Below are 14,446 nucleotides of genomic sequence, written 5' to 3' on the forward strand. Positions count from 1 at the left end.
CTGGCCCAACCTAGCATCTAAAGGCCCCATGGTGGTCAGGTGAGGGCAGACACCCAGGCTCACAGGCAGCAGAGCACACTACAGATCTAGAAGGCCTTGGCCCGAGCCTGGAGGAAAGAGAATGCAGAAGGAAGCAAAGACAGCCACATACAACCACATGTTTTGCCTATGGGGAGAAGTAGCGCAGGACTAATTGTTTCACGTAAAATATTAGAGAGTCAACTGAGGCCAAGAAAATGAAAATAATTTTTACAAGGTCATACAGAACAGGAGGCATTACAGAGCTGAGTCTAAGGCTCAACGGACAAGCTCTGTAGCCGTTCTTTCATGGCTGCTAGAGAAGCAGATGATGCTCCAAACACGAGGGCAGGGTGGGGTGCAGAGTAAGAGATGACTCTGAAAAAATGATCACTGTTAAGGACCAGACTTTATCCCAAGCTTAACTGGCAAAAGGAAAATTCATCCAGTTGCTCAGCCAGCAGATATGTGTGCATCCTAATAGCCAAGCATATGCTCTGTGCTGAATGCAGATTTCCAGACTCCTAATTCTATTTTCTTGAGAGGATCTAGTTTACGACACAGACAGCTCCTCCAGAATGTCCAGTCTAAGACAGATCTCACCGCTTGTGCCCCTGAGCCATCCCTGCTCACTTACTGCTGTTCCTCGAACTCACCAGGCTCATGCCTGCCTCCTCTACACCTGCTGCGCCCTCTGCCCAGAAAGCCCTCCGGCTCACCCTTATCTCAGAGAGGTCATACCAACCTTCTCTAAAATAGCATCTCCACCCAAAGTCATTCTCTATCTCTTAATCCTCTTTTATTTTTCCCTTCGTACCACTTATTACCATCTGATAGCATCCACATCCATTTGTTGTTTATCTGTTGTCTCCTTCTCCGCTTGCTCTGAGAGTTAAGCCCCGTAGGAGTAGCCGTCCCCTCGGTTTGGTTCACTGCTGAACCCTAGTGCCTAGCACAGTGACTGACTGTTGAAATGAACAAACGACCTCCTCCGAGAGGCCTTCCCAGTCCCCCAGTCCTGGCCACTCCTCTTCCTGGTCCCCCAGAGCCTTGCACAGCCTTCTTGTTGCCTTGGCAGGCTTCTCCTTCTCTCTCCACCGTCCCTCCCAGGACCGTGGGCTCCCTGAGGGCAGGAGCCTGTCAGTCACCTCTGAAACCCAGTGGAGCTGTGGCCCTGCAAGGCAGTGAACATGCACAAAGCACCTGCTGTCTGGCTGCCAGTGCAAAGTACAAAGGCAGCTCTTCCTGAGGCAGAAAGCCCTGGGGGCCAAGGTACCCAGCAGGGGCTGAACAAGCCATTCTCCAGTGAGTCAGGAAGGAGGAATCAATTCCCTTTGCCAACCCACAAAAGCCACGCTGAGGGGACAAGTCTGATGAGTTCCATGAAGAAACAGTGTGCATGGACAGGCAGTCTTTGCCCAGAGGAGCTAAGCAAATGGAAGAAACCAAACAACAGAAAATGAGATGGCTTTCTGACACCGAGTATATGTGAATACGTAGTGGAACAAGTGAGGCAAAAGCAGTTTCTGGCCTGAAAAGGAATGAGGCCATCTTGTTTTGCCTCCCACTAGCATCGGGGTCACTGCAGAGGTCTGGGGGTTTTCTCTGGTGCCAGCTACACTGGCCACTAGAACTCTAAATGTGGTAAAGCAAGGAGCAGGCAAAGGAAATAACCAGGGCAAAGGGGCCCCGAGACGGCCACGCACCTCTCCATTGGCATCACAAGCTGTGTGGGTGTAAAAGTAATCTTTGTCCGTGCAGGCTGGGCGCACTTTGCAGGAGGACGATCCTTCTTCTAAATTGCAAAAGTAAGCACAAATATTTGAAGTGACATAATACAGCAGAGCTCTTGACCCTGCGAGAGCTCAAAACTCTGTGAGCCCCAGGACCCTGGGGTACAGCACAACACGGATATTGTGTAAGTAGAAAATCCGCAAAGCCACCCTTCCCCTTGCTTCAGCGGCATCATTTCCAGTCCCTACAGCCCTGCTCAGGGACCCACTTTGACCCTCTCCCTGGTGCTGAGGAGGAACCAGGGGCCTGCACTGTGGAGCAGGGCGTGGAGACCTCCTGGAGCACCAGCAAGGAGGGCGCGAAGCTGGGTGGAGCATCCTGCAGGCTCACCGCCACCAATACAATAGTAGTACTATTCCAATACAAGTTCCCTGAAAGCTGCCAGTCTTCAGGTGCCTCAGAACCCTGACTATGCGCGTGTTTTTTCCACTCCTGAAGGGCTGAAGCAAAACATATGACAGCTTAGGGCAGTGCCTTCGTCCTCCTATTCCAATTCTTTCTCTGAAATTCCTCTTAATGTGTGCTTAGGATGCAGGTCTTCCCCCTTTGATTTCCCTGTCTGTGCAGTCACCCTACACGAACGAGGTGACCTTTCCCCCAACTCCCCTTAAGACATGAAGTTCCTTCCACCCTCTCCAGCCCCAAGCATCCCTGTTCTATCTGTAACCCTTGGCCTGTACTTAAGGAAAAAGGTTATAACTATCATTTTATTTATTCTGCTCTCTGTATGTTCTCCTTCCATCTGTTAGCTCTGCTTTAACCCTATGAAACCCTGGCTAGCAATAACTATTTCAATGAATCCCTCTTTAAAGCTATGGATTTCACCTTTTTTGAATTACAAACCCTTTTGAGAATTTGAAAAAAAGACCTGTTTCTTCTACCCAGAAAAAAATACATAATCCATGCAAATAAATTTTTCTCAATTTCCAGGTAATTTACTTTTTGAGAATAATACCCACTACTTTATAGATTTCCAGTATATACGACTACTAGTACTGTCACCATGATTTTTTATATGACCGCTGTGATAATGGTGAGACCGCCCCTCTCTCTATATTGCCTGACAGGCAGTGCGGTGGAATGGAATGAGATTTTAAGTTATGCAGAACTGGGTTTGGCTCCCTTTTAATTATTTAGTAGCTGTGCCACTTTGGGCAAGTTACTTAACCTCTCTGAGCCTTAGTGCTTTCGTCTATAGAGCAGGAATAATATCTATCTTACAGAAGCCAGCACATACCTGGCTCATTGTAAGTAAGGACTCACTAAATGCTAGTAACTGTTACCTGGGTTTGTAAACATTATTTTTATTTGGTAACTATCACAGTATTTTCAATAAGGATTAAAAGTCTCTCTTCCAGTTAAGGCTTACTTCTCAACTGATCCCCTCTTCTTCCCAAGGCACCAAATAAGTTCCTAGATCAAAGAATCTCCTAATTTCAGCCTTGTTAGCCTGCACTGGGGAGTTCCCTCAACTACACACCTCTTCTGTCCCCATCTTATTAGCCTGAGCAAGAGGGAACCAGTGGCTGAGAAACATCTGGGGTCTTTTCAGCTCATTTATTTGGTTAACAAGCAGGCCTAATTCAGCATAGAGGGATTCAGGGACTCATGCTTCTGGTAGACTTGGACAGGAGAAGTTTGTGGGGAGATGCTGAAAACATACCAATTCCCAGAACCTTGCATATTGTGTCTAGCAAATTGCAAGTTACATTAGAAAGTGTGTTTTGCATAAATACCTTTTCTGCTTAGCAGATATTTGCTCAGCCTGACCCCCTAGCTCCAGGTTCCAAGAAAAATGGTCAGGCTGTTTACACATTGACAACTGTTAAGATGGTTTCAATAAATGATTAACTTCCATACTTATACCTCACTTTCCTAGCTCAGGTTTCATCAAGGTGTTTGAGTTGGGTACGAGTCAAGTTTGAAAGGTCTGCCTAGTTGTTTGGTGAGGGAGTGAAAAGTGAGTCCTGGTGAATCGGCCCTGGGCAAAACTGTAGGAAGATAAAGTTTATCTTGGGGGCTGCATCTCCCCTTTCTTTCCCTTCCTCCTCCTTTCCCCACCTCCAGGAGTACAGTGTTCTCTCATTCTGATCCATTTTACCAAAGGAAACATTTCCCCTGAGTATTTAAGCACTTGATAAACCCAAGGCCAAGGTCAGATACCACCTCAGACACTGGGCCAATCCCTTAACCCTTTGAGCTGCTCTTTATTCATTTGCAAACAGAGAAATCACTCCTGCACTGTGCTATGAGTATATATGGGGTAATGTTTTGTACATTGTTAAGTCCTAGACAAATTACTTCTTATTGTTACCAATGTTCGGAGTATTTTCATATTGAAGACTACTGCTGGGCCAGGCCTCACTGTAAATGAATTAATAAGATTTGTGCTTAACATGTCAGGCACTATTATAAATCCTTTACCTGTATTTATCAGTTGATGCACACAATAACACTATGAGGTTGATATGATTATCACCATTCCCATTTTATAGATGAGGAAACTGAGGCGCAGACAAGTGACTTGTCCAAGGCGGCCTAGGTAGTAAGTGGAGCAAGGATTTGAACCATAGTAATTTAGTTCTGGAGCCCATGCACTTAAACCCTATGCTATTCTGTTAGGAAATGAATCCCTAATATTAAATGCAACATGAAGGAATTAATCCTCATGATCAAATTTCAGGAATCAGTAAGAAAGATGCTTTTAGCCAAGCCTTTTGTCCTTAACATCTCCACCCCCTTTAGCTCTGCCTTAGTCTAGATCCTGGGCACCAGCAATGGTGCCTGTTGGGAAATCTTCCAACTGTGGCCTCTGCCTTCAGCCATTCCTTTCCTTATCTTCAAATGGTAGCCAGAGTGGCCTTTCAAAAGCAGAAGCCAAATCATATCCCTTCCCAGATTAAAATTCTTTAATGGCCTCCACTGTTGATAGAAGAAAATCCCAATTTGTTTATATTATACTCTAGCCAATTAGGTTTGCAGTAGCATTATGTTTAAAAAATGTACATGCCTTAATTAAATACTTCCTTGCTAAGAAATGCTGTCACCAGAGTTCTCAGCAAGTTGTGATCTTTTTGCTGGTGGAGGGTCTGACCTCAGTGCTGATGACTGCTGACTGATCAGGGTGCTGGTTACTTAAGGGTGGGGTGGATGTGACAATTTCTTAAAATAAGACAACAGTGGAGTTTGGGGCATCGTTCAACTCTTCCTTTCATAAATGACTTATTTCTCCACAGCATATGATGCTGTTTGATAGCGTTTTACCCACAGTAGAACTTTTTCCAAAATTGGGAGTCAGTCCTCTTAAACTCTGCATGCTGCCTCATCAACTAAGTGTGTGTAATATTCTAAGTCCTTTGTTGTCATTTCAACAATCTTCACAGCATCTTTACTAGCAGTAGACTCCATCTCAAGAAACCACTTTCTTTGTACATCCCATAAGAAGCAACTCCTCATGCATTCAAGTTTTATCATGAGATTTCAGCAATTCAGTAGTATCTTTAGACTCTACTTCTAATTCTCCTACTATTTCTCCACATCTGCAGTTACTTCCTCCAGTGAAATTGTGAACCCCTCAAAGTCATCCATGAGGGCTGAAATCAACTTCTTCCAAGCTCCTGTTAATGTTGATATTTCAGTCTCTTCCCATGAATCACAAATATTCTTAATGGCATCTAGAACAGTGGATCCTTTCCAGAAGGTTCTCAGTTGACTGCCCAGCTTTGTCAGTGGAATCACTATGGCAACTACAGCCTTAGAAAACATATTTAATAAGAAGATTGAAAGTTGAAATTACTCCTTGATACATTGGCTACAGAATGGATGTTGTGTTAGCAGGCATGAAAACATAATCTCATCAGAGCTTCTCATCAGAGCATAATCCACCAGAGCTCTTGGGTGACCAGGTACATTGTCAGTGAGCAGTAATCTTTTGAAAGGAATCATTTTTTTCTGAGCAGTAGCTCTCAACAGTAGGCTTCAAATATTCAGTAAACCATGTTGTAAACAGATGTGTTGTCATCCAGGCTTTGTTGTTCCATTTATAAAGCAAAGGCAGAGCGGATTTAACATAATTCTTAAGGGCCCTGGGATTTTCAGTGTAGTGAATGAGCATTGGCTTCAACTTTAAGTCATCAGCTGCACAGCCCCTAACAAGACAGTCAGCCTGTTATTTGAAACTTTATAGCCAGGCATTGACTTCTCTCTAGCTATGAAAATCCTAGACGGCATCTTTTTCCAAGATAAGGCTATTGAAAATCTGTTCTTTAGTGTAGCCACCTTCATTATGTTAGCTAGATCTTCTGGATAAGGTGCAGCTTCTGCATCAGCACTCACTGCTCCACTTTGCACTTTTCTGTTATGGAGACGGCTTCTTTCCATAAACCTCATGAACCAACCTCTGCTAACTTCAAACTTTTCTTCTGCAGCTGCTCACCTCTCTCAGCCTTCAGAGAATTGAAGAGAGTTAGGGTCCTGCTCTGGATTAGGCTTTGGTTTAAGGGAATGTTGTGACTGGTGTGATCTTCTACCAAGGCCACTAAAACTTTCTCCATATCACCAATAAGGCTGTTTCACTTCCTTATCATTCATGTGTTCACTGGAGTAGCACTTTTAATTCCCCTTCAGAACTTCTTTCCATTCACAGCTTGGCTCTCATTGGTACAAGAAGCCCAGATTTCAGCCTGTCTCAGCTTTCAACTTGCCTTCCTCACTAAACTTGATCATTTCTAGCTTTTGATTTAAAGTGAGAGACATGCCACCCTTTCTTTTACTTGAATGCCTAGAGGCCATTGTAGGGTTATTAGTAGCCTGATTTTAATATTGTTGTGTCTCAGGGAAAACAGGGAGGCCGGAGGAGAGGGAGATGGGAACAGCTGCTCGATGGAACAGTCAGAGCACACACAGCATTTATTCACTGATTAAGGTCATCGTTTTATACGGGTTCAGTTTGCAACACCCAAGAACAATTCCAACAGCAACATCAAAAATTACTGATCACTGATCATCATAACAAATACAGTAATAATGAAAAATTTGAAATATTGCCATATTTACCAAAATGTGACATGGAGACATAAAGTGAGCAAATGCTGTTGGAAAACTAGCACAGATACACTTGCTCAATGCAGGATTGCCAATAAAACAAGAAGCGTAATAAAACAAGATATGCCTGTACTTCTTCCAGAACATCCTGCCCTCATCAAATTGCCAACTCATCTCTCAACATTCAGCTCATCTTTCAAGACCACAGCTAGTGAAGCCTTTCCTCCCTCCCCAGAGAGGGCTGACCACTGCCCTTTTGTGCCTCTACTGCACCCTACACTCAGTGCTCCTATCCCAGTGCCTACTGAACCATGGAGTTACTCCACTTAGGGGTTTCTATAACCTCCTTCCCACTTTTTGACATAAGCTGGAGGGCAAGGCACCAACCCTAACCCTAGCATCAAGCCCAAGCCCTGCAACTATCAGGCACTCAGAATTTATGGGTAAATGGATGCCTAAATGGCCACAGGGTCTTCTGTGCCTTCATGCACAATCATGGGCTCTGATCAGACTCTGAATTTTCCCAGCATCGCACTGACTCTGTATTCTGGAAGAGTCAAGTTACAAAGAAATGTGACTCTCTTTGTACCCCAAGCTGGTGAGCTGGTCAACAAACTGACCATGTTCTTTGTAGTAAAAACTCACTTTCCAATCAAAGGGGTAGATTGAGAAATTGGTGGCAAAAGGAGAACAGACTCCAAGAATTCAGACTCCCAACCTAACACAATCATAACAGCAATCTGGATAAAAATCACCTTCTATAGAACTGGGCAAAACACTCCAAGGCAGTTTTTTTGAAACCACCTTGCCTTTCAAACCCTTGTACCACTGCTGGGCTGGAAAGGGAGCGAGAGACTAAGACTGACAAAGGCTGCCATTGTTAGAGCAGGGAAGTAGAAAAAGAAATTCAAGTGGAAAAACAGGAATTTAGACTTATAGATAAAAACTTCCCTTAAAATCTAAACATTCCTGTTCTTGCTGAAAACTATACTCTTTTGGCAAGATCTGTGGAGATAAACAGGACTTTTGTTTTAGGAACAGTGTAAAAAATAAGCCTTTCACAAGGTCAATGGCTGGTCTTGACTGAGCAAACACATGCTGTAACACCTGTGTGAGGGGTGGGTGTGTCTGTGTAAGGACACCAGGATCTGCTTGAATGCCTGGAGGTGGGTTTATATATGATTCTGTGTAAGAAAGGAAAAATTGAATAGTTATGAGTGTTTGCAAGGGAAGAGAAGGGACTCTTTCTCTCTCTCTACTTGTTTACTTAGAACCTGTCTTGGAGATTGGCCCCTGTGCCAACCACTGAACTGCCTGAGCAGAGAGCCCTCTGGAGGTGCTGCCCATCTTACATCAGAGGCTGCTCCCAAGACTCCCTCACATAACCAAGTCCTGTTTCTTAAGTTGGAATGCTTTAGGAAAGCTACTCAGGTCTGTAAGCTGAAATAGGCTGCTTCCCACTGTCCTCTTATTTTCCCTTAGAACAGTGTTTTTTAACGTGTTTTCCAAGGAACCCTGGGTTTCCTGAAAAAGGCTGCTTTGCATTCAATGGATGCTCAGGCTGGTAAAATATTGTAACTTCCATCTTTAACCCTTGCTCTCAAAATGTTTTGCTCATCAGTACAGCCGTATGGCTCTTCTAAATTAACTTTGATGATAATGGTTAAGTATAAATGTCTTATCTACTGCATGTGTTATTTATAAGTATAATCTTATATAAGGTTTCATTTTTTTAAATTTTCACTTAGGAAGAAAACCAGATTGCTACGCCTTTCCCTAGCTTTCTTCATCCCTCTAATGGGCTGATTTTTCTTTTTTGCCACAGCACCCTGACTTTACTTCCTAACAGACTATATAACTTATTACATATTTGTTAACTGCCATTATAGTTTATTGTCTGTCTTCCCCACAGCAGAATGTAGATTCCATGAAGACAGGGAGCTTTGCCTATTTTGCTTGCTGATGTGTTCCAAGCACCTAGAATAGGGCCTGGCAGACAGCAGAGGCTCAATAAATACATATTGAGTGATGCCATTTTTGTTCCCAGAGTGACTGATGGAGTGTGAACTGGCAGAGCTCTTCCAGTGTCCAGAAAGTAAGGGACCAGGAATTATCAGCTTAGCCAGAGGATGGCTCTACTTCCTGTTCCTCCCTGTGTTTGCTGGTGCCCCCACCGGCCTCCTGCCCTCAGAAACATCACCTGAGTATTTGTCAGGGTCACACTGGTGGCAAGAAGTTTCTCCCTTATTGGAGTAAGAGTTGGCTGGGCAGAGTTTGCAGAAAGAGGAGCCCTGATTGGCTGCGTATGTCCCCGGCTTGCAGGGGAAGCATTCTGAAGTGTAGGCCACCCCTATGGAGGAAGAACAATCAGGAAAAGCAAGGATTAGCCCTAGAGACTGGGCAGCCTGGGGACTGACCCTCACCCTTCCCACAGAATCACCAGGCCAGAAAGTCAGCCCCAGTCCCTCTCTCAGTACCTGTTATGGCGATGTTTCTCACTAGCACAGGCTTGGAAACTTTGGACCACACTGAGAAGGCTGTGGTTCTCCAGTAGAGGACATTGTTGCCTCGGCTGAGCTCGACCTAAAAGCCACAAGCAGGAGGCGTTAGTTCAGGTGCAGAGACAGATGTCCCTAAGGCACCGGGTCAGCCTCTGACTGGAACCCTTCCTCTTACAGCCTGCATGGCGGTGCCTATTCTGATCCTCTTCCTCAGCTTGCTCTGCTTTGTCCCTCCTCCCATCTTGGCCTAGCTCCTCCCCTTCTAAGTCTCCTCCCACTACCCTCCTCTTCTCCCTTAATCACATGTGCCATGGGCATCTTGAAAGTGAAGCCAATGAAGGGACCTGAGGGTACTGGCAACAGGTGACTGGGACTCTCTCATTCTTCTCTGGTTCTATTTATCCATGCCCCATTCCCAGATGACCTGGCCTTGAAAGCTGGAAAGCTGCTAGCCCTGGGGTCAAAGCCATAGTGGGAGGAAGTCAGCCCCCGCCCATATACTGTCAACTCAAGAGCAGAGAAACTGTAGCATCTTCATCATGTCAGACCCCTGCCTTTTAGGGACAGAGCCCAGACTGCAGGGAAACACTCTGTGGAGGAAAGGCCCTTGGGCCCTTTTCTGAGATTTCTAGAAAAGGTTAGTATCTCCAGGAAAGCTGGTATGGTACTCACACTGTGGAGTTCCCATCCTTTCTCCGTGGTTTTCATCCACCTGGAGTCATCTGCATTCGGCTGGCACTGATCATTCTGAACCTGAGGCAGCAGGAGTTTGGGATCGGAGTCTCAGCTTTCTAGGAAAGTGGCTTCCTCAGCCCACCCAGCACCAGCCCTCCAGCAGACCCCTCTCATGGGAGGAGAGTCGTCCATTTCCTTTAGGGACTGAGCTCAGAACGCACAGGCCTTGAAGTGGGAGCTGGTTATACACACAGAACTTCAGGGAACTCATACCAAAGAAATAACCTGTAACTCAGAAGCCATTATGTGCTGCCTTCCTGTGTGAGCAGGGTGGAAACACCTAGGGCCTCCGGACTGCTCTCTGCCTCAGCGTACCTTGACTTCTGCCTCTCTAGCCTCTTGAAGCCTCAGCCCATTTTGCCCACAGTTTTCACCTCGGGGAATCAACTGTGGCAATTTCCTAAGCAGGACTGTGCTTGTGATGCCTGTAACTGACCTGAGCCTTAAAGAATCCTTACCTCCCACCCTCCCCCTTGGCTTACAAAAAACTCAAAGATGATGCTGGGGTCCGGGTAGTAGTATTCAAAGTTAACAGTCCCCGACTGCTTCAGGTTGACAGCATACATCAGCGTGGCAGTGCATTCATCCGTGTTGGAGGAGATGTAGTCGCCCAGGGGCTCCCATTTGGACCTGCGAGGGGAACGAGAGCCAAGTTCAGTGGCAGGGGCCCAGCCCACCAGGCTTTGTGCGATGTGGAGGTCTCAAGTTCTGCAAGGTCTCTGAGAACTTCCAGCCTTGTGATTCATACGTGGAAGCTTAAATATGACAACGCTCCGTGAAGAAGGATCTCTAGATCAAAGAGCCTGGGGGGACAGCCGACAAGAGGAAGCTGGTAAGTGTGCCCCTCATTATGCAGAACTACCCAGAAGACAGATGGCAGGTGAGGTGAGGGGGAGGATAACATTTATTGGTTGCTTACTATCTCCCAGGTATTGACTTAGATGTTTTATACTCATTTCTTTTCATCAGTAAGAGGAAGTGCTACCCTTTCCCATTTAATGGATGAGGAAACTGAGGCTTGGCGAGTTCCTTGCCCAGTATCCCACAGCCAGCAAGTGCCAGGGTTGAGATTCAAACCCAGGTCTGCCTAACTCCAAAGCTGTCAAAGAAAGTCAGCATATACAGCTATTCTTTCTTTCTTTCTTTTTTCTTTTTTTAAATTTTATTTTGGTATCATTAATCTACAATTACATGAAGAACATTATGCTTACTAGGCTACCCCCTTCACCAAGTCCCCCCCACATACCCCTTCACAGTCACTGTCCATCAGCGTAGTAAGATGTACAGCTATTCTTTAGAACTCAGAAGCCCATCCATCTAGTCTGCCTGTTTTTCTGGCAATATTCACTTTTAGATGCTACATGTACCTGGTTTTTGTGGGAACGGAGAAGGCCAGAGAACCTCACAGACAATCAGTCTAGTCATGTTGACTTTATTTTCTAAATATCTCTCAGCTCTGTCCGCCCTGCACCAAGAACTCTCTTTTATCGCTCCCCAGCACTATGCCCACAGCGCTGGACCAGCCTCCCTGCATCCAGGCCCTCTTCCTCCAACCCCTTCTCCACTCGGTGGCTGGAGAGACCCTTCAGAACAAAACCTGAGCAGGCCACTTCCCGGCCTCAGGCCCTGTGGCTGCCTGTGGCCCTGAGGGTAGGGCACAAATCCTCACCCACTCTCTGTGCCCCAGCATGCAGAATTTCAATCCTCTGCCCAACCTTGTCTCCCCCTGGGTCTTTCCAGGGCTGTTCTCTCTTCCTGGAACAAACTTCCTCCTCCCTCCCTTGGCTTAGCTCCTGTTGTCACCTGCTCTGAGAAGTCCTTCTGGACTGTTACCTGCCTCTGTGACAGCATGCCCTGGTTCCCACCATTTCCCTTCTCATAACCACATTTCTCTTCTATTCCACTTCAAGATATTACGAAATATTCAAGACTTACTACCTTGCTTAAGAAATCCAGTACAGCAGAAGCCTTGGTTTCCCTTAGCCAATCTCCACCCCTCCTATCACATATTCCAAACAACCTAAGATGAGCTCGTCCAAGACACCCCAGCTAACCTAATAATATTGATTTCTCCTGTTAAAAAAGGTATCACTTAGTGCTGATATGCTTGACAGCCCAGTAACCACTTTTCTGAATTTGGTGCTTAACATCCCATGTAGTTTTCTTTTCTTTACTCATTATGCATGTATCCCTAAACAATATGCTGCAGCCTAGTGCTTTGCATGTTTTTAAAACTTATATAAATGGTATCATACTTATGAAACTTGGGCTTTTTTTCTTGTTTGCTTCAATATCATTGTGGGAGTCATCCATACTCATACATGAAGCTCTTCTTTCATTTTTCTGCTATATAATATTGTCCTGTATGGTTCTACCACGTTTCTGTATGTGTTACTTGTTAGGGGGCATTTAGATTGTTTCCAGTTTTCTGCTCCTGTACATGCTCTGTTCAGAACATTCCTGTTCCTGTCTTCTTATTCACATGTCTGAGTGGAATGCCTGGAAGTGGAATTGCTGGGTTAGAGGGCATGGGAACCTCCCATTTTACCAGCTAGTGCCACATTGTTCTCAAGAGTGGCTGTTATCTATTTACACCCACCAGCAGTGTATGAGAGTTCCTATTGCTCCATATCCTTCCCTAGTTTCGAGTGGTCAGACTTTAAAATCATTGCCAGTACAGTATGGTAAGAGGTAATGTCTTGTTGGACTTTAAATCTTATTTTCTTGATTATTAGTGAAGTTGAGCATCTTTTCTTAGTGTATTTGCAATTTAAGTTTCCTCTTCTGATCATACCTTAATGCTTTGTTCAATTTATCTTTAACTATCTGTCTTCCTGGATGGCTTGTAGATGCTATGAGAGCAGAAACCAAATTTCTCTTGCTCACTATTGTATCCCCAGTACCAAGCCCTGGGCTCAGCACATAGGAGGGACTTGGGACCAACCAGATGAGGGTAGGAAATGGCAGTCAGAGACAATCCCCCTAGTTCACTGTTTTGCTTGAGACCAGCACAATTCTCTAATTATTAAAATGGCCAGTTAAGAGGACCTCAAATAAGTCCACTGGTTTCCCTTCTATTTGTCTGAATAACATGGCACTTACCAGCTCTTCAGAGTTAGTATTATTCTCAAATAGAAGCATATCAAACAACCTAAGATGAGCTCGTCCAAGACACCCCAGCTAACCTAATAATATTGATTTCTCCTGTTAAAAAAGGCATCACTTAGTGCTGATATGCTTGACAGCATCAGCTATAAATAACTCCTGCAGTTGGATGAATAATTAAAAGGATGCCATAAGTGGGTTACATTGCAAAATGCATTACAATTCTGATTTTTGTCAGAGCTGTCCCTGGTGAAGATCATTTCATGTTCAGTAATAACAGTATGTCTTGATTTATTTCTAGTGCCAGGCATTGCTCCAAATTCTTTATATGTATCATTTCATTTAACCCTTCCCACGACCTATAAGAAAGGTACTGTTTTAATCACCATTTTTAAATGAGGAAACTGAGGCACAGAAGTGATTAGGAAACCTGCCCACAATCATTGAGCTGTGATCTGCTTATACCTGCTGTTTTATCATGGCCCTGGGAAAAAGGGAGGCAAGTCTTCAAAGAGGAATCCTTGCATGGTGGCCCTCCAGACACCTCACGTAGCTCATGCTTTGTGGCACTTGTTCATAAGTTCAGTTTAGAAAGAAGAAACTGTACAGGAAGACTTAGAAGCTTCCAACATTTGAGACCCTTTTTAATGTTTACATGTATCTTTCTCTTATTCTGGTTTCACCATCACAGTGTTTGGGCTTCTGTTGTCTCTTCTCCACTAAGATGCAACATCCTTTCTGTGACTCCCTCTTAATTTCTGTTCCATCTGGCTTATCCCAGTCTTGGATCTGAGGACTGTTTCCAGAACCTTAGTCCTGGGACATTTATCCAGGATCCAAAGATGATTGCCTGAAGGTTCATGATCCTGCTATTGAAACTTGGTTTAATTGGCCTATTTTGTTATGAATCATTTATTTTGTGTCTACTTTATGCCAGATATTAGATGCTGGAGTAAAGAACGAAGATAGACTTGAGCCCTTCAAGTCTGAAGCTTGCATTCTATTTCTAGTTGAGGAGACAGAAACTTAACTAAGCACACAATTAATCACATAGTAATAACTCTGGTAAGTGTCATAAGGAAAAATACAAGATAATGCAAGACTGGAACTCTATGGGGCCAGGGAGGGTGTCTTTGAGAAAGTGACAGTCAGGCAGAGACCTGAGGGTGAAGCAGGAGTCAGCTAGCAGAGTGTGTTCAAAGGCCCTGCAGGGAAGGGGCATAGTGGCCAGTGTGACTGAAGCATAGGAA

The 14,446-nt window shown here is 44.8% G+C and overlaps 1 protein-coding gene across 2 annotated transcripts in view; it reads right to left on the reverse strand.

The window, feature by feature from the left end:
- ELAPOR1 (endosome-lysosome associated apoptosis and autophagy regulator 1) overlaps positions 1–14,446 on the reverse strand; it is a 76,273-nt gene that overhangs the window by 14,604 nt on the left and 47,223 nt on the right. For both annotated transcript variants that reach the window (XM_017657955.3, XM_017657954.3), the window contains exons 4-8: positions 10,574–10,721; positions 10,029–10,109; positions 9,333–9,438; positions 9,056–9,205; positions 1,725–1,813 (exon numbers count right to left, since the gene is read on the reverse strand). In XM_017657955.3, the coding sequence (XP_017513444.1) occupies positions 1,725–1,813; positions 9,056–9,205; positions 9,333–9,438; positions 10,029–10,109; positions 10,574–10,721 (574 nt within the window). The remainder of the gene's footprint in view (positions 1–1,724; positions 1,814–9,055; positions 9,206–9,332; positions 9,439–10,028; positions 10,110–10,573; positions 10,722–14,446) is intronic.

This window comes from Manis javanica, chromosome 4, assembly GCF_040802235.1.
Source record: "Manis javanica isolate MJ-LG chromosome 4, MJ_LKY, whole genome shotgun sequence".
Classification (NCBI taxonomy): Eukaryota; Metazoa; Chordata; class Mammalia; order Pholidota; family Manidae; genus Manis; species Manis javanica.